Source organism: Falco punctatus, assembly GCF_963210335.1.
Source record: "Falco punctatus genome assembly, chromosome: 2".
In the NCBI taxonomy this organism is placed as follows: Eukaryota; Metazoa; Chordata; class Aves; order Falconiformes; family Falconidae; genus Falco; species Falco punctatus.
In genome coordinates, this window is record NC_137581.1 from 116,918,204 (window position 1) to 116,939,442 (window position 21,239).

Sequence of the window (21,239 nt, forward strand, 5' to 3'; positions counted from 1 at the left end):
CCCATTTATTATGATACTTTTACCCCAGCTCATCCACCTTCCCATCATGAGCTCTATTTCCTTTCTGCAGCATTCAAAACCAAACTGAGCCTAGCTCCTCCACATACAAATCACTCACTGGGCAGGTGATGTGAATGCTCCTTTTCTTTCATTGATCTTTGGGCTGTTCCAAACACTATGCCACTGTGGTGGACTTCAAACAGCACATACACAAGCTTCACTGGCCTTTTCATAACAAACAGTCACGTCGTTTACTTTGATTAGGTACAGCAACGGGTAGGGAGCAATTAGCCTGTCCTCCAAATAAGAAAGCACTAGCAGAGAAAGAGAGTGGGGGAAATAGGTATTAGAGATGAGATATTAAACATGAGTGGGTCCTTGAAAATTGTTAAACCAGAAGCTGAAAAGGGAGCAGTTATTTTCTCACTATACAAGGACATGGAAAACTTTATCCAATTGACTTAAAGCAGAAGACTTGAACATAGCAAGAATATATGTTTTCCACACAAGACAAGATACAGCATCCATTGCCATGAAAACTTACAGACTAAAAATACAAACGAGTCAAAAAATAGAAAAATCAACAGGTGACAGGTCACTGATTGCTATTGCACACAGTCTTTCTTACAAAATGTATCTTAAATCTCTGAAAGTCAAAAGTAGATTGGCAGAAGGTGACAGGTACACCCGGTAAAGCAGCACATTACAGTTTCTTATACTTTTCCTTAGGAATCCACCGTCAGCCAGTGTTGGAGAAAGGGTACTAAGGCAGACAAACCTCTGATCTGATCTACTATGACTGTTTGATGGGAAACAAATGGAAAAGATGAGTTATCCTTGTTGACTGGGAAACAGGATGGAGACTACCATAAAGCATTAGGTTTAGTGTGCAGTTCCAGCCAGCTGGGTTTTCCCCCTAATTAAAACACACTAATTCTGAGTGACGATGTTATAAAGATGTAGTTTGGCCAAAACGGCATGAAGAGATGATTTAGAAAAGACACTGTGAGGAAGAAGTTCTAGTCAACCATGACATACTACAGTAAGATTAAGTAGACAGGATCACTACTATGCAAGTACTAACAAAGCTGTAGCAACAGTCTACAGTGGATAAAATATACCACATTAACTAACATACATATTAGCTAAGGGGGAGAAAAGGTATGAAAGAGTGTTTTTTCCAACATGCTCCCCAACATGTATTACCTTACCGTATACAAACCTAACCCCTCCAAAATACTGACCAGGCGCAAAAGTCTTTCCTAGACGACATGTTAAATCTTTAGCTGTTCACCTGAAATATACCACGAAGACCAAAATTCCTCAAGGTTATACAATTTGCTTTTGAGAAATCATTTCTCCACACACGCACATTAACGAGGATGAGGATGGTCACCTCAAAATTGGTCTTGATTCTTTAAGTGACTGACAGGTAGGTATCGCACTGCTGTACATGTAAACTGCTTGTCAGGTGGTAGGACCTAGAACAGAACAACAATCTTTCCAACAAGAACTAATATGCTGAGTAAAGCCAACAGTCCAGTCTTGGCTTTTCAGAGCTTAGGTACGAATGTGTTATAAAAACACGTATGTTTTTATATGTCCACGTACACCAATAACAAAAAATGGCTCGAGCCTTACGTCAACTTTTCCTGGTTATGCAGAGAAAGCGAAGCAGTTGTGGATAACGGCAGGAGGCATGACTGTGCCTTAATATTTTTCCAAGTACCAAAAAAACTGTTCTGAATGAAATTTAAATAGGCTGATCATATACCATTAGGGCCCTTCATTTTAATCGTCAGTGATAATCCCCCGCTAGTGCAAAATGATATTGTTTCCTAACACAGTGTTACAGAAAGAAACAAAATCAAAAATGTAGGATCAAGTAGTGACAGACACTAAGTCATTGAGTGCTTTCAACTACTGGGGAGATAATTTTTATAACTTACTACTCTTTCAAACTTCAACTGAAACTTTTTTCCCCCCTAAATTACGCCTTCGTTCTAGCCCATGCTTGTAACACCATTTTGGATCTTCTATAGATTCTATAATCCTGACTCTACTGAACTTTTGATGACAAGAAAGTTAAAAAAAAAAAAAAAAAAAGGCAAAAAAAGTGCACCTTAAACCCCAACACCCAAAAGGAAGGAGCCAGAAAAGGAGCGAAGAAAAGGAAAAGGAAAGGTGCAGGGGCAGCCTTGAGCTTGAGGTCAAACCTGAACTCTCTTTTCCGAGCTTTCCAACTCCTGCCGAGTTACTGATGCCAACAAATGGGAGGTTTTGAATTACTGACTGCTTTTAGAGTGCCACTTCAGTCACACCACACTGAAAGGAGTTGATAAATATGACTTCCAATAAAAGTTAGTAGAACATTACATGTTAAATCAGAATATACCAGGAGGAACTGTCGCTATTGTTAAAGGTTTCATCGTATATCACTCCCTCAATCAAAAGCTGGTGAGGAAGTAAAAAAAAAAGGGGCGGGGGGGGGGGTGGTGGGGGGAGAGAAAAATAGAGTAGTCCTACAGTCTAATTTTATGCCTTTCAAATCATGTATGATATACTCACACATGGATGTAAGCTCACTCTAATCTCTGTAGAACTCTGTGCGAGCTGCCTCGTTTACTCCAAGCATTTTGAGGGTAAAACCAATTTAAAATCTAGTTAAAAGCAAACCAAACCAAACACATGCCTACCCCTTTCCTCCCACGCCTCCCTGCCATTTTCTGAGAAAAAGTCACCCTAATTAGAGCAACAATTTTCACAATGACGTGGCTATGGTTTTTGTGGGCTCCTGGTAGCTCCCCAGGCCTTCCCTGTTTTACATAAAGATTGCGGCAGGACGGATGAAAAAGGAACAGGCGCTCTCTCAACCAGGTTCAAAATACTTTAAATTTCTGGTTTTATGGATATCTGCATATGCACATGTACACAGACACACACCCCACGGTAAATATCTCAGCTACTACTCCTTCCATCTATGGTATATCTAGATATTACTGATCCATTTTTACTCATTTATTTAACGGAAAACCCTTTGCCACAGCCAGCACCCTTTAAGGCACTCTGTGAAAAGAGGATTAAGCTTCAAAATGCACTTTTGTAAAAAGGAAAGTGTATAACACCATCATTTGGCTGATATTAAAATTAAGTAAACATAATATGTATTTCTCTAACTTTTTTTTAAAAGACCATTTTTGGACAACCTCAAAATCTCTGGTATAGTCTCATTCTTGGGAGCATTCACATAACCACAGTTTGGAGAAACCAAAAGCTTGGAGACAACTATTTTGAGTTAAATATATGAGTATTCATGAAAATGCAATTTTGAAGTTCCAAATATTGATTTTCAAAATGCATCTGCATTTAGGAACTATACTAACTGAAAAAATGCTACCTGTTTTTTTCTGACCAACGCCAATTAATCAGCACAGCTCAGTAGCAAAGTTTGTACATCAAGCCACAAAGTTTAAAAAAACCAAACACACACACACACACACAAAAATCAAATATTTTGACACAAACAATGTATTTCAGAAAACTATAATCTACTGGAAGGAAGTCCAAGAGTGGTAAGAGAGGTTAGATTTGCTACAGACTGTATTAAGTAAAAATCAATTACTGACCCTTATCAAATATTTTTAGCAGATTACATTATGTACAGAGATTAAATAAACCCCGTTTTCACGGTGATTTTATGAACTCATTTATTTCTCTCAAGAATTTGGAGACTATTAACAGGACCCAATACACAGAGTAGGGGCACAAAGTGAAGCCCCTGTTAATCATCGAACTATGAACATGGAGGGCATCGTTACCTTGGCACGCAAAGCCTCTTTCTTCATAGCCAGCATTACACAAGCACTTCCCTATGGGCACTAGCCATTCTCCTTCTGTACTGCAATACATCTTGGGCGGCTCTTCCTCCTTGGAATGATTGACACAAGAACCCCGCACCTCCACCAGTGACTGGGAGTCCATGGGTACCGTATCGGGAAACATGGCGAGGTTCTTGACAGTGAAAGGGCACTTTTTGAAGTACACTCGCACCGAGACTAAGGCAACACACGCACCTACGTCTTGAAAAGCCAAGTAAAAGCCTTTCCTGCTGACAGGCCCCACCTCGCGGACTTCTGTGTTCAGCTTGAGAATTCGGTCCCCGAGATCCATTTGGGTGAAGCTCTCATCAGCCGCAATGGTGTCGATCTTCGTGAACTGATGCTCTCTGAATTTTACCAAATGGTCATCATCAGACTCCATATAATAGAGATTGAAGGTCTCTTTGCAAGTGCCCAGGACTAGAGGGATACTATTACAGTCCCTCAAGGTAAACTTGAGCTCCACATAGATCTTCTGAGCTGAATTGCGTGGAATCCAGTTTGTTCGCAGCCAGTTGTTTTGACTGTGATCCATAACATTGCACACTTGGTAAGTTCTTATTGGAGTATAATGCTCATCAACACCACTAATCTCTTCCCACTGGAAAAAAGAAAAAAAAAAAAAAAAGAGGAAAAAAAAAAGGGGGAAAAATGATATATTTTAAAATTAATGATTATACCAATAAATATCACATTTAGAGAGAAAAGTTGTGAAAAAGAAAAAATCACTTTGCTTGGAAATCTCTATGAAATAGACAAAGACTGGTTGAACTTGTACTTACTTTTTTTTCCTATTTAAACATGTAAACATCTTAAAGGAACACAGAATTCACCATTAAGAAGTCAGGTTTTACCAAGTTATTTCAAGGTGGCATGAAAGAGATGATACAGCTGGTTTGCATTATTAAAAACCTCTGATTTTTTCAACTATATATTCAGTGCCGTCACTAGGACACCACCACATTTTCCCTGTTAGAATCAAGTTGTACTTCAAAGATTTAACAAGATTTAAGATCTTACAAACAAAAGTCAAATTCCATAAAGTCATAACAAAATGTTACTGTTTAAAATTTATACAAAGCATGACAATTGATTTTGCTTGGGGTGTGTGTCCTCTGCACAGTCAAGCTTAGCCCGGTTTCCAGACTTATTAAAAATACCATCAACTTACCGTATATTGATTACTTAATACATCTATACTATATAGGCTATGATGCTAAAATGTTTTTTGAAGATTATATTGTCATCGTTTGTTTTTACATCAGTCATCAGCTGACAAACTCACTCGACCCAGCCAGGGAAGGAATGGGTTTCCTATTTGTGAATTACTCATGTACCAGTCCAACCTGATTTCTGAAGTCAAGCTCACCGGAGAGGAATTATTTACTTATCACAGGGGAAAGAAATCCTACAGGGGTCCTTAAAAGTAAATACTTACTCTTAGTCATTTACCATACACAACTAAGTGACTTAAGATGCATCCTTCCTCACTTTCTCCCTGAATGGATGACTAGGACTAGTATTTTGGGGGCTGGGGTTTTTTTAAGGTTATCATTCTTCAGCTTTCACCCACACAAAACCTGCAGCTGTTCTATATTCCAGGTCTTAAAATACAAAATGAGGAGCCTCACCGCTAAAGCGCTAGAATTAAAACTCATGACAACGAACAACACCTGTTACAGGATCACACAATGACTGAAAGAAACCCTCCCAGATCTTCTAGCCAAACCTCCTGCTCATGCGGGGTCAGCCTGAGCGGGTTCCTCAGGATCCTGACCAGCCAGGCTTTTGAGTATCTCCAAGGATGGAGACCTCACAGCCTCTCTGGGGTGTTTGATTGTACTTGGAGTAAAAAGCTTGGTCTGCATGTTTAAACAGGATTTCCTGTATTTCCAGTTGTACCCGTTGCCTCTTGGCCTTTCACTGGGCACCAGAGAGAAGAGCCTGGTTCCATATTCTCTACACCCTGCCATCAGGTATTTAGACACACTGGTAAGATCCCCCTGAGCCTTATCTTCTGTTATGTGCTTCAAAGTTAATTACACAAACAAAAGAGGTAAACTCCTATCGTGATAATGAAGCGCACACTAACAGAGCATATGGTAGCACAGCAGCTAGAGAAACCCCTGCTTCACCGTCACCCACATGCACAGCCCTTGCAAGAAACACAGATGCTGCCCCACGCAACCACATGTAGCACAGCTGGGGAACAGTAAAGCTCCAAACGGAGCTGCTGCGTGGGACAAAACCTGGAGATGCGAAGTAGACAGAATTAAGTATGTTGTGAGAAACAACTGCCACTTTGCGGGGAGTGAGACAAAGAAGAACTTCTACCAGAAAAGCATCTTGCCTCAAAAACCAAGTCACACCAATGTTATATTTAGGATCTCAGACTATTAATTGTTCATTTTATGTCAGCACGTTTTGTTGCAGGACCTTAGCAAACGTTAGGAAAGTATTATTTCCACTATACCCACAAAGAAACCAAGGGGCCAAAGCATCAACTGTCTTTACAGGTTCCTGGTTCTATAACACATATACTGCGCACACAGAAAGGGAAAAAAAATAAAAAAAAATAAAATAAAAAAAAAGCGCAAAGTGACCACATCAGAGTAATATCTGAGAGTTCTCAGTCCCGACCCACTGATTTAAGGAAGTTTTGATTTGACTAAGGGCTGGTCGGCACAATGAAATTGTCCACGCACCACTGAAGATGTGATTTTAAATCATGTTATTAAACCAACAGATGAAAGCAGTATAAATACACTTCCTTTAATTGAAACAAAGTTTATTTTAGTCCGATTTACAGACCTGACTATACAGAAATTTTATCTCTTCCTGGCTATTTCAGAGTTAAAAACACCATCTCGGATGTGTATGCAGCAGAAAGCCACGACAGCACGGGGACCTGCCGAGTCAGAGGCACTACACTAGAGCTCATGGCACCCCATGTACAAGGTCAAGCTCCTGCCTATACAAGAGGCAGCTGGACCCTGGCTCCCAGCCTCTGCCGAATTCCCAAAACCGAGTGGCGGACCCTCCTCTGACAGATGTCCTTGTACAAGTACAGCCCAAGCCAATAATCTGATCCTGTTGCAAAAAGCCATTCAGATACCATAACAGCCTCCCAGGAAGCTGGATGTACCTATTCAACCACAGGTCCTACCTGGACAAATAAAAATCCAGTTACAACAACTGGATGAAACTAGGTAAGATTCTATAATGAAACATAATTTTATGGGCATTTAAAGCAGCTCACACTGATTCATAAATGATCTCCTTCTTACCTCTTCCATACAATCTCTCATCACTTCAAGATATTTTACATGTTCAGTGAGATGCAGAAACAAAACCAGGAACTCATAGAATTCAAAACATCTCCACAACAGATGTGATTTTTCTAAAAAAGTCTCATCGCTTTTTTTTTTCAGAAGTCTCTTACCTAACATACTCACACAGACAATTGGATGTAGATGTACGAATTGCACAATACAGGTAGCACCACTACCGTGTTCTTCACCTAGAAGTTGCAAAGCGCAATTATCACTTCATTAATTTGCAATGAAGACCAAATTGCTTGGAAACCGTTGTAGTCCACATTAGACCACTATCATAAAAAATAAAATTTCAAATCTATCATTTAACGCAGAAACATTGCTGGATGGAAGAAAGAGCCTCACATAAGGTGCTAACCTGCTAACCTGACCAAAGTAATTTAACTGTTACAAAACCTGTTGAGATGCTGGCAGAGCGACCACACGAACGATCCATACCGATACCCTGTAAATCAGACACTGGTGGCACACACCTAATTCTCACCTCAATTACATGCAATTACTCGGGTAACTCTGGTCCAAGGGGCATTAATACTTCAAAGGTGTCCCAGCCGGCATTTCTTTCTCTCAGTACTGTGCAGCTATGGAACCAATGGGTATTTATCAGCCCTGGCTATGGTTAGACTAGAAATTAATAGCTGGGTTCTAAATACTGGAAGAATGAAGCGACAGGACTATCTTCCAAGCAGCCCAACAGGGACAATAAATCCAACTTCCTTTTTTTTTTTTTTTTTTTTTACAGAAGAGATTTATAATATCATGTCAGGGATTTTATGACAGCATGATGGGGAAGCTGGAAATCTGTTTTACGAGCCTTTGGGTGCTGGATTTGTTCCCATTGTCAAGAGGGAAGGAGCGGAGGTGTGACCATCATCTCTGAATTCACATTATTTTTACACTCTGCTTATATCATATTACTCTAATGCCTTCAGGAACCTTCCACACCATTGAAACACGTCCAGGAGAAGTGCCATAGCACCACTCCCTCCCCAGCATGTAATATGGCTTTTGGAAAGCCTTCTTTGGTTTGCTTTTAATTTTTTAAATCTTCTCTAGATGCTGTTAATGGCAGGAAACAAGAGAGTTTTCAGTGATACAGAAGATCCTGAGATGTCCAGTGAGAGGGTCTAACTCATCTGCTTCTGTCATACGGACCAACAAAGGTGGGACAGAAAGGGTTTTCTTTTCCAGAACAGATCTAGCAGGGTGTGCTGGACTTACGGGTTTGGGTTTTTCTCTTCCATTTTCTTTACAAAAGGGAATGCACCAAAGTGAATGTAGGCCATTGCCTAGGATGTCATCATCAGTCTCACTAAGAAGTTCCTTCTCAATGTGCTAATCTAGGACATGAGTTATCTCCTAAGTTCTTTCACCCTTCCTGTGTCATGCTGCAGATTTTGTGGCTTTTTCGCCTTCATAAAAAAAAAAAAAAAACAACAAACAAAAAAAAACAAAAACAAACACACCAAAAAAAACCCACACACACAAAAAAACCAACCCAAGCAAACAAACAAAAAACCCCACAAAACATAACCAACCAACAAAAAGTCCCCAAAACCAAAAAACAACCAACATGACACCCAAAACCCCCTTAAGTTTCAGTTAAGAAATTGAAGGCTATTTGTGATTTATAATACAACATATATGCATACGCATGCTTCCAAAAAACATACATTTTATCTTTCAGCATCACATTCCTATAAAACTCCTAAACTATAAACCTCCTGCTAAAACCGGAGTTTGGTCATTTCCCAAGGCACCTCTGGAACCAACTCCCTAAGAGTCCACTGACAGCCTCAGGCAACAGTCTAACGATATGTCTTTACAATTTTATTTTACATTAAGAAATCTGGTATGATGATGTATTCAGTACAATTTGGTACGAGTACCATTTCAGGTAATGTCCAAATGTCCTTTAACAGAAATTAATCATTCTAATAGTGGCTAGATGGGACATAAACTACACAATCACTGTGCATGCTCAGGCACAGACTGGGAATACGGTGCTGAGGAATTGGAACAAAAGTATGAGTGAGTGAGTGACATGCCTTTGAAACCTCATGAAAACACCTTCTGTGCTAGGATGTCCCACCCTTCCTGAGCAGAGCACTCAAAATCATTGCTGATTTCTAAACTAATTTTAATTTTTTTTTTCGGTTAGTGTCATTGCTTTTCACCAATGCACGGTGTTCACATAAGCCTCTACAGAACTGCCGTTCTCTACAGAACTGCCATTCAAACTAGACCTCAAAAACACTTTGTTCTAATACTGAAAACTGACCCTGCTCTGATCTACTGGCTCTTAGTATTCGATACAGTTTTTCAGCCGGGGGGGGGGGGGGGGGGGGGGGGGGGGCGTGGAAATCACCTTTATTATGCCTCACTGAGCAATGGCAAAAAATTTTTTGTATGCGCACTTTCTGCCTTCTGCTATTCAGTCAAGCAATTCCCTTCCCAAACAGAAGATCATTATGATAGCAATCTCACATTGCAGACAAGTACATGCAAATTTTCAACATTTCACTGACATACTAAATCTTTCCTTTTTTTTTTTTTTTATTGCCTCCCCCCCTCCCTTAAAGAGAGGTAAACAAACAAGCCGTGCCGTGAGCAACCCAACGAATGAAGCCTAGTTTCCTACAAATCTGTGTCTCGTGCTTGGTGTCCAACATGGACTCTGATGTCTAATAAAAGGTGAGCATAAAAAAAGTCTTTTCCTCATTGGGAATATTAATGCCATCTCTGTCTGTCTCCCTCTTCCCTCCTATTGCTTATTTTCATAAATCTTGTAGCGACTTAAGCCTTCTGAGACCTCTACTCCTCCATGAAACCGTTCAAATTCACCTCTGAGTTCAAAAACTACTAACTGGGACCTTCCTCTCCCTTGTACATACACACACTCCAACACATACTTGTCTAAAGTTTCCATTTGCTCCAGAGATTATGCTAAAAAGACGACAACGGCTCCACATACAGACAGTATTTAAAATTTCTAAGACTGGTGTAGACACTATGCCTTTCTGCTGAGGTTTTAAGGGAGGGGGGGTCTTTAATAAAAACATGTATTTGTAAGCAAAAAATCAAAATAGTCAACATGTTCTATTATGAGCTTAACATTAAGCATATGAGGGTTTCATGCAGAACTTGGAAAATGCTGAAATATTCCTGCGTGTGTTTAATTCCTAGAAGTACTGAGATGACTGATCAACAGGCATTTGAGGTATTGCTCTGTATTACAGCAATACTTTTTGGAATTATTTCCCTCAGCCAGGAAAAAGTTACAGGGGCAATTCAGTAGAAGTCCTGAGTAAGAGCATAAAGTAGATATTCCTCGTGAAAAGTTCATTCCATTGGAAAGAAGAAATCGATATGAAGTATTTGACATCATCTTCCCCACCCACCCCCACCCACCCCCAGTTTTTCTTGACTTTTATTTCTTTGTGCCAGAAATGTATAAAAATTAAGCCAATTTTCTTATTTTGGAAAGTGGGAGTGCTACAAACAAACATTCTTAACCAAAGAAAATTCAGTTCCAATGGCATCCTTGTCAAGTTGATGTTACAACAGACTGTTTCATATATTCCTTACTGTAATACTTCAGCATCCTTCAGCATTACGCAATGCTCTCTGCTATTTAGCTTAAGAGTGGGAAATTAATCTTCACTGATATAAAAATTTCACTTACTTCTTGGTCTATATATCTGACACTTGCCCAAGACTCCTTGATCTTGCTCTCGAGGGACATTTGCCATTAACTTTAATAAAAGCACGAGCATAGCCAGAGTTGAAATGCTTAAATGAAATCCCAACTTCTAAGGAAGATGCATTGTGACGTGCAAAGCTTTCAGAAAGGACGAAAACTTTAGAAATAACAATGGGCACAGGGAAACCACATCCCAAAAGACGAACCATCACCATCACAGACAATTGTATCTTTATAAAAGAATATAAAAATCTACAAGTCCTTTTCTGACAACGTTGTACTTGTCACCTTAATTAACTGAAGATACAATTCACGTTAAATATGAAACATCTGACATTATTTATACTATAGCAACATAACAGGCTAAAATTGAAAGCCTCAGGCATGGGAATATTCACCACATCTAAATCATGTTTCTATTATTGTTTTTGCTTTTTGGGTTTTTTTAAAAACAACTTTGCATACGAGAATTTGACCTAATCTTTCAGTATGATAATAGGGAATTACAGTGTATTTAAACAAACATACATACATACACACACACACATACATATATATCAGTCTAACTCTTTCTCTGTCACACACTGTCCAATATTTCAAACATTTCCATCACCCTGAAGAACACATTTGGGAAACAGGTTGCAGGATTTAAGACAAGATGAGTAACTTTGATGCCTCCTTTGTTTTAGTACTTAGCTCTTCTGTTGTCATTTTTACTGCAATGTTAAATATGTCCAAATTCAGGTCAATAAGAGAATCAAGCTTTCACATGTTGAACATGACTCTAATGTATCCTAATCAACTTCATAGCCAATACATAGGGAATAAGAACTTTTGCTGTTACTTGAAAGTAAAAAAGTATTTGAGGAGAGTTTCAACAAAAAAAAAAAAAAAGCCAGAATCCTGAGGAGTGGGGAAATCAAACACCCAACAAAAATTAGCACACATTTTAGGACAGCTTGAGGCTAGGAATTAAAATAATTCAAATCTACAAGGAAGGTGAAGCTTCCCACATAATATATAAAAACCTAACTAAATTGTAACAGGATGCAAGAACTCTGAAAGCCTCCTATTGACAAAACACCCTGCAACGACGGTATCACAGAAGAACACGTTCCACACCAACTCATCTATATGAAACCACTTTCCTCATAACATCACCAAAGATGCTGATGCATGGCCCGTAAACACCCATCAACTGGGATCAGAGAACAGAAAATTACCTGATTTGGGAATTTGAGAAATTTAGGAAGTAACATTTTCTTCTATGTTTGGCTTTCAAAAGTCAATGTAATTGTTTGGCTTTCAAAAGTCAATGAAATTACCTGATAGTACCGGGTCAGCCCCCGGTTTTTATTTTTTGGTTTTTTTTCTAAGATGCAACTGAAAGAAGAGGAATTTGCATGGTAAGAGTTTTCCAGTTTTGCTGCACATCCAGTGACATAAGCATTGCATAAACCCTGCTACGGCACAAACTGGTATGCTTTCTCCTAGCGCTGCTTTACTAACCTATGGCCTTACGTCAACCAGTCAGAACCGTTAGATGAAAAAGCTCTACTGTGACAGAAAGTAAGCAGATCAGAGACAAAGTATGGTTGAAAGAAGGATATATACATGCAACTATACTCTAAGGTCACCCTGGTAGTGCCACTGCTCTGCCCCTCTGTTCAGTTACCGCTGAAGTCTTCACATTTGTGAGAGCAGAAGAAACACATGCAACAGAGTATCGTTGCAATCAGGATCCGTTTTCTTCATAACCACGCAAACCAGTTTCAGAACTACAAGCAAGACAAGATCTTAACGTCTTGTCTGATAAGAACTCAGACGAACTAAGAAACTTATATAGTGTCCAGGTATTAAATTTGGCCAACAAAAACTGAGATATAGCATTTGCCATGTAACACATGGCTCCAAAATTATCCCAGATTATCCAAACCCACCAGGTCTAATGGAAGATTCTTAGCTAACCTTTTGCCTGTTTTGGTTTTTCATGGTTTTTTTCTTTCACTATAAGCAAAGCCAAAGTAGTGAAACTCAGAAAAAATAAAAAAAATATCATTTTTCTAACAAAAAAGGCAAGCCCACCCTCATCCTCCCCACAAATACATGCAGTTCCTGGCACATGACCTGACAAGGGATGGTGTCCCATGGTGTGACCACAGAATCCTAGCCTGGTCAGAAAAATGTGATTTCCAACTTTTTCCATGTTTGATCCTAAGAGCCTCGTCCCTCTGCCTAGAACAGCCACATCATACCTTGCTACCTACAGCACAATATATATTGCTACAGTGACCTGAAGATCTTTCAGAGTAAATAAACCTCATTTCACCAAGACATAACAAAAGCATACAGATTTAACATAAATCTTGACCCTCTTCTTCCTCTCTCGAAACAAAACCACAAAAAGCGTTGGATGCACTAACAGCTCTTAGATTTTAAAGAACTTTCATCTGGGAAGTAAAATAACATAAATACTGCAATAAATAGGGTTAAAAAAAAGTGCAACTGTGTTATAGGTACCAAGCGCACATAAACCCACAATAATTGAGAAAGCATGAGTACACACCTACCATGGGAATACTAGACTAATAATTAAACCAAACTGCAGAAAGATAAGTAAAGCCCTGTTTTTTCCCCATCTCTAATTGCCAGACAGCTGAATACTTCATCATCAAACCTGTAAGGACAGCTGATTCTCACCCTTTTTGCAAGCAAAATCCTCTGTGCCACAGTGAGGTTAAAAGGTCGCTACCATGAGGAAAACATCTGACTTTCTGACACCCATCTGAACCCAGCATCCAAATGCCAGCTCAGAGCTTGGACAAGCGAAACATTTACAGCTTCATTTTTCTCCAGGCTGCCCGTCTCCTTGAGAAACAGGTTTCAGTCCCATTTAGCTCACAGGTTAAGCTGATTTTCTGGGGAAGTTCTCAACACAACAGCCCCCATGGCTGCATTCTGCACTGAGCTCCCACTCACATACAAGCACCTTCCATCCATGAGCGTTGTACAAAGTGGGTACGATCTAACCTTGAAGTGTAGCTGTTCCAGAGGTGGAAAGAAGCTGCTGTTTAATGCAACGTGGACTTGAGCAAGCAGAATTTTATCCAAGATGGAACCCACCCAAGGCTGAGGACATAGCAATCTGGTGAAAAATCCTGTCTTCACTAATTACAATTAGAGATGATTTCACACTTTGTGTTAGATGTAAGGCTTTCAGCTCTATGGCTCGTTAACAATAAGCTCCTGTTAATATTTACTAATAATAATACAAAGCGCCACGTCCTCCAGCGTTATCCTCTGCTTCACCTAAAGTGCTGCCCCTGGGTGTAGCCAGACAAATACTGATGGCAAACCTTTACAATGAAATGACCGTGGCATAGTCATCCCAGCCTGGAAGGAAGCCAGTTGTCCGATCTGTTTGCTGGTTCCGTAAAACTGAAGATACTCTTTGCCCATGTTTAAACATCCGTCTTCTAATACGCAGAATAGCAACAAATGAGTAGCAGGGAGATATATTTGCTATTTTAGTTATTACTTGGGTTTTAACAAAGAGTCAATCACGTCTTTGTAAACAAACTCCAAACCATTAGCAAATGGTTTCGGAAGTAGCAGCCAGCAGGAATTTTTAAGCATAAAACCATCACTTACATAGGAAAACACCACCGCAACAGAGAAAGTGAAGAACATTTGTGGCACAGGGACACTTAAAAAATTCACATTTAAAAAGCCCCTGCAATTTGTTGCTTTGCATTTGCCAGCAAAACACATAAACACAGAAGTATTTACATCAAAATGCATAAAACAGGTGCATAAGATAGCATTTCCTTGGTACAGTCAGGCTTTCAAAACGAGGTATTTTTACACAATGGCATTTCCTACAGAAATCCCAAACCACCCCATGTTCCTTATTGTCATTAACACAGCGCTGAACATACAGTGCAATTCAGTAGTGTTGTGCTGAATGTAACTGTAAAAAGCACCAGCTGGCTGTATTAGAAATGGCATTCTTCCAGGTCTCAAATGTCTTATTTATATACAGTGGAATCCTGCCAGCTGTTTAATATTTAGGGCTAATAAATATAATTGGCAGTACTACTGCACAAGGACAAGTAACACAAATGCATATAAAACTACTTCCCAACAGAAAATCTTATTTGTTCTGAGATGATTAAACCAAAGATGGATGCAGAGTTCTGAGCAAATTTTACATAGCTGTCTTTTTTCTTTAATCCAAAAAATATTTGCTTATTTTCTAAAGTGGAAAACTGAAGAGAAAAAAAAAATAAAAATACCAGGCATCGTTACGCCAGCTGCTTTAAGACCAACATAGCCTTCCACCAATGTTTTTCACAGACCACGAATAAAGATGAATTGGCCAGAACAGTGTGCTGAGGTAGAAAGACAGGGCACAGCACAAGTTTCAGGGGTGGGGGGTGGTTAATTATGAATTCCATAGGAAGTACTGGATCACTCCACAAAACAGTCGGATAGTACCAGCCAGTCCAGAAGCCGTACTTATGCCCACAGGCAATTCTTCTATGCGTGCATAGGATAGCTTTACCTCTCCCAAGCAGATTAACTCGGTGTTGAGTGGGCAGTGAGTACAATGCACCTGGGAACACAAACACAACAGCATTGCCCTGCAGACACACTCCAAGATTTGTGCCCCTGCTCCCAGCTGTCTGGCAGAGCGGACTTGATGGTCATGAGACTTTCTTCAGCTCCCTGGCACAACCTAGCTGGAGAACAACCTAGCTGGAGAACAAATCCAGAAACGGGAAAGTTTAATTTGCATGAGCAAAGCATAGTTAATGCTTTGTAACTTCATATGAGGGAACAATATAATCTGAAAACTCAACTTCCATGACAGATGGAGCCTGCAGTCTATTCCATAAAAGGCTGCTCAGTGCAATTACCATCATTTAGAGGTAATTGGGTTATTTTGGTTTTACTTAGCTCAGACAGCAATGCTCTTTTTTGATATTCTTCAGCTTAGCAGAGTTCCACACTCACAAATCTCCATGCTCCCACCTTCAGCATCATTTCTTAACAACAACTTGAAGGACCATTCTTTTCATTTGTCATTTCACACTTTCATTGAAAACTGGATTCTTCAGTGGAGTTATTTAAATACAAAGTTCACTATTATGACTGCCAGCAAAAAGAATGTTAAACGGGCATACACTAATGTTAGTTATTGACCGCCAGTTCTTCAGCCCCAGCTTCAACCCAGCTGATGCAAACAGCTATGGCATCCCATTGCCTAGATGCTCCTTTGAATATAGATCTTCTTCCAGCATCCAGACCTACCCCTCGTACATCCCTGCCACGTATTTCAGCTGTAGCAATGACCACAGCCTACACATCCCCCCTCACCTCATCTGTACGCCAAGAGCTTTCTCCTTCAACTCCTTTATTCAGGCACTGAGGAAGGCTTGTATCCAGAACCAGCACCCTTACCCACACAGAATGGCTTTCAGTCTGGCACACAAAAGGTCTTCTAGAAGGGCCAACGCAACCCTTACCTCCCCACATCAGCTCAGAATCAACCAATTGAACTGGTGACCACAGGTTAACAAAAGTCAATCTGCAGCTCTGCCATTAGCAGAGCATGTGAAGTACTCAATACTATCATCTTCCTGTAAGCAGTCAACAAAAAGCAACGTTTTTCCTCCTAAGATTGCCTTTTTATTGCTGTAAAGGCAATGCACCCACTCTTTTCTTAAAGAAAACATCTGAAATCCCATAATTGCCATCATACCTTCCCTTTAATGGGGATAAGCCAGAAATAGTTATGAAATGTACCCGAAAAGCAGAATATTGTTGCCTTCAATCCCTTACTGGGGAAGTACTGCAAAACTGGCAATAAATAAAGTGAGTACAGATATTACTTTTAAAATCTAACTATCGTATAGGGTCTTTAAAATTAAGCGTGTGTTAAAATCAGAGAAGAGTCATTATGCTTAAAAGGCTAAGTTAAAAATACCTCTAAAAAAGGTTATTAATCTTTTGTAAACTGCTGGGTCGAAAGAGTAATGATAATTATTATATTTTTACTGTAATTCTATGGAAATTAATTTTCTCACCATGCAATTAGGAAAAGTTAGTTCTATGCACATATTTCCATAGTTATTTTAATTGAAAAACATGTTTAATACAGGAACTCATAGCTTGACATTTCATATTTTCTAAAGATAAATTTGCTTCGGTTCAACAAGAAGAAAGTAATTAGACTGGGAATTCTGGAGATAGTCCAGATATCTTCTCAACCTCTGGCTAAGATGCTCTTAATTCCTCAAGGCTCTGAAACATTATTAAACAATTACTTTTCATATGTCAAGCTAGGGATGAAAGAGGAACTCATGCCTAATTTAATATGAGATAAATAAACAGAAGTAACTCAACCAGGAATTTAACCAAAGACCCTTGAGGAGCAGCGGTATTAGCTAATCTTCACCATTCTAGACTGTAGCAGTAAGTTGGAGATGCACCACTTTCTAAAAACTCTCTGTTCATTATTTGACAAACTCTACACACTGGGAACTGCAGAAAAGCAAGCACGTCACAGAAATAGGTAGTTTTTACATGTAGGGGGGGAAAAAGAAAAAAAAAAAAAAAAACAACACAAAGAGTTGATCATAGTCCTACAGGCACTAGGCCGCTTTCAGGTTCAATCGCTTTCAGTCTTGGGTAAACAGAAGCTCGATCGATAAAATAGCTCACAAAACCACACACACACAAAAATAAAATAAAAATAAATAAGTCTGTTGTTCAGACCATGTTACATGCATCCTGCACAGCATCTTTGCTGTAGACCTTGGTCACAGGTCATCACAAGCCAGAGCAGGAGTCAGACGCCTCCTGGGAATGGGATACGTGCCATACTAAAGGTACTGTCAGATTTTAGCAAAGCCTCGCAAAAAAAAGTCAAACTTATAAATCTCATTACATAGGTGTATTTGTATGCTTACCGTGTGGGAGGTTGACAGACGTTAGCAAGAGCACAAATTCCTAAGCTATAATCCTACTAGCAAAATTCCTCCGTAAAACTTCGTATGTAAATCTGAGGCTTGTATTTCATTTTCTAGCTTCCTCTGACAGAGCGGAGCACTATGTGCTTCAAGAAATATGCCACACTAATTATTATCATTACTATCAATACCTTACTGCGGAGATTAAATAGAGCTCGGAGAATTACTCTCGAGCTAAAGAGTGCTCATTAGCTGTAACGCTGAAAATATTTCTATAGCTTACTTTTATTTACTCAAGCTTCATTTCTTTGCCATAACTAGCTTAGCTATCAACGCACTCAATAGCGCAGCACTGCCGGTTTTGTATTCAAACATTCAAAATTGTCTGACTTCTAGGTCCCGTGGTTAAAAAAAAAAGTTAACCTCGCAGTGGTTGCAGGAAGACACTGATTACATTCTGAGAAAAGCTCAAAATGAAAACAACTGCACAGGAGAGAGGTTTTGGGGTTGGTTTTTTTCCACAAACCCCAGCACCAAACACAGATGAATACCTGCTGGGAACGCATTTCAATAAACGTGTGTCTGACTCGGTTCTCTGCGTTTGTAACTGCATGGGGGGAATCAGACAAGGATTTCACCGTTTTATTTGTTTTGCTGAATTGTGGCTCCAGAGGTTAAAGTTTACGCAAGACGAGGACACAATGAGAGCCTCTATTTGACAACAAGGTTGCCCTGTAGTAGTAATCGCAGGGTCTTCCACACCGTCCTGACAGTGACCTCAGCGGTAACGGGTGAATCACAACTTAAAGGATGAGAGACAAACTAAACCTTCACACTAGCTCATCCCTTGGGCTCTTCCTGCCCAAAGGTCAGCACCTCCGTCAAATTATTTATGCTCCTGATAAAGAAGACTCAATCGCAGGACTCTGTGATAAGACCATCACAGACTTTCTGGGCGAGTTAAGTCTTTGAAGTCCCATAAAGATAAAAATTACAATTTAATATACTTGGTTAGGAAAGCTACCATATGTAGGCAACTGTCTCTCAGATCTTTGGCTTCAGTCACTTGCTTCCCAGTGTCCGTCTGAACACATTGTGGGAATGAAATTCAAAGCCTACATGTTTCTAACGGAGAACCTGAGCTGTCAGGAATCCTGGCCATTGCAGGAATCGGAACTCTCTCCCACAAGATGGATGGGACCTGGTGAGAAACCTGTCACATGAAAACACTTGGAATGTGCATCAAGCCACAGGAAACAGGAAAAATTCAGTATCACTACTGATTTATAACCCATGAAATACAGCTAGTAATACAGATTTACTGATATGCAATAAAGTTCAAAAGTGCATTTCATAGCTGTTTCATATTCACATGTCCCAGAGCCAACATCCTAACTGGCAATGTTTTGGGAAATGAGAACTACAGCTTGAACTCCATATGCCACTTCCAGCTTACAGCAGCAGAAAATGAGATGGAGAACGTAGGGAGCCGATAAGCATAATACTCAGAGTTCCATTTTTCAAATGATAATGAAGAAAATTATTACTGATGAACCTCTGTGGTACAATATCCAAAACCAAAGGAGTCAGGGGAAAAAAAAGCATTAAATATACACATTATAAAAAAAAAAAAAAAAAAAAAAAAAAAAAAACAGCCTAAAAAAACCCAGATTTGTTTGTCTCCATCTCATTTTGTCAGGAATAAAAAGATAACTAAATATATAACTCATATTAAAAAAAAAAAAAAGGCAGTATTTGTAACTAAAACCCCCCACAACATGTCTTTGATTTCATGGAAGTATTTAATGCAGGTGATGCTAAATACAGACTTTATGTCCAGCAGTTTAATAACTTATGCATTAAACATTCTCAAATATTCTGGTCTGCTAATTTTAAATGCAATATTATTTCACACTAAATGAAAACCTGTTTACTGTAATTACCTTGCACCTATTTTGCGCCATAAACAAGAGTATTTCCAACAAGAAAATAGTTCTGTGGCTATTATTGATAAATCAGCTATTACTTAACTGAAATTGAATATAAAAAGTCTGTGAAAATACTGAAAAATCATGCTTCACAAGACTGAACATAATTTACCCATATTTAACCCTTTATTCACTATATGCAGAGATTTTTCAAAGAAAATAATATTGTTTACATGCCTACTTACACAACAGTTTCAGAAGGCATTGATTAGAATCAGAAGTATTGCTAGATATAATTGGGTGGACAGAGAGCCCAAGTAGCTAAAAATAATATAAGAACTTTTTTTAAAAAAAATACTGAGGGAGGCATCATTTTTCATTATAAAGGATATACTATATATCCCACATATACCTATTCTGTACTGTAATTTCTCTTTTAATCAAAGCATTTTTGAACTCTGTGAAAACTCACTTTCCCACAAAAAACGCTGGACTGACAAGAAAAGATAAAAGCCTTCTGCTTGGAAAAAGGGTGACAGGAGAGTAAAAGCACAATTTAGTTATGATTTATGCTACCTTTCACATACGCAGGTTCTTGAATTCAAGTATAAAACTGTAATTTTGTTATTGAGCATGGATTTTTTTCTTTTTCTTTTCTTTTTGCCCAAACAGGCAATAGTACTTAGAAAAATGCCCAGCCTTGGTCTCTCTTTCCTCTTGCTGCTGCCGTTCAGGGGTTACATATTGGGGTTTGTAATAGTTTTGCTTCATTTCCTAGAGGTGTAGGGGTGGGGGCGGACAAAAAAGGCAAGCAAAATGGTTTTCTAGGTAGATGTTTGGCAAAGCTTTTGTAATCTTAGCAAAGAAACAAAAACGCCAGCATGCAATGTACATGACAAATTACACACAGTCTCATCATGGGCCTCCCACAGCTGAAATTTATTCTCACAAAACATTCAAATTATATTTATGAATGACCCTAGTTTGAACAAACTTCTTTTTACAGAAGAAAACCACACAAAACAAATTATAATTTGTTTATACTGCTCTTTCTCAAAAGGCAATGATATTTTTTTTCCAAGCAGAAAGAAAACAAAATACGGATTTTACTGAAATATTAAAAAAAAGTTTTAAAACAATATCAGAAGCCTAGATGGGAGAGAAAAAGTGGCAAAAGGTTGTCAGTCTTACAAGACTAGGCAACAGCAAGGACAGTTAAGTGACAAGAAATGAGGAAAGAAGAATGCTGCTGCAATCGGAACAGGAAAAAGAATAAACAATGACATAAAATCCAATGCAAAAGAGGGTACGATTCAGAAACTATTATGAACAAATGGGTTGAGGAAAGAAAGCTGTAACTGAATCAAGTGGGAGACTTAATACACAAAGAATGAAAGCTGGGAAAAAAGCAGACGTTGCAA

The 21,239-nt window shown here is 39.0% G+C and overlaps 1 protein-coding gene across 2 annotated transcripts in view; it reads right to left on the minus strand.

Moving 5' to 3' along the window:
- Positions 1-21,239, minus strand: part of EPHA3 (EPH receptor A3) — a 237,347-nt gene that overhangs the window by 153,048 nt on the left and 63,060 nt on the right. For both annotated transcript variants that reach the window (XM_080377011.1, XM_080377010.1), the window contains exon 3: positions 3,819-4,479. In XM_080377011.1, coding sequence (XP_080233137.1) covers positions 3,819-4,479 — 661 coding nt within the window. The remainder of the gene's footprint in view (positions 1-3,818; positions 4,480-21,239) is intronic.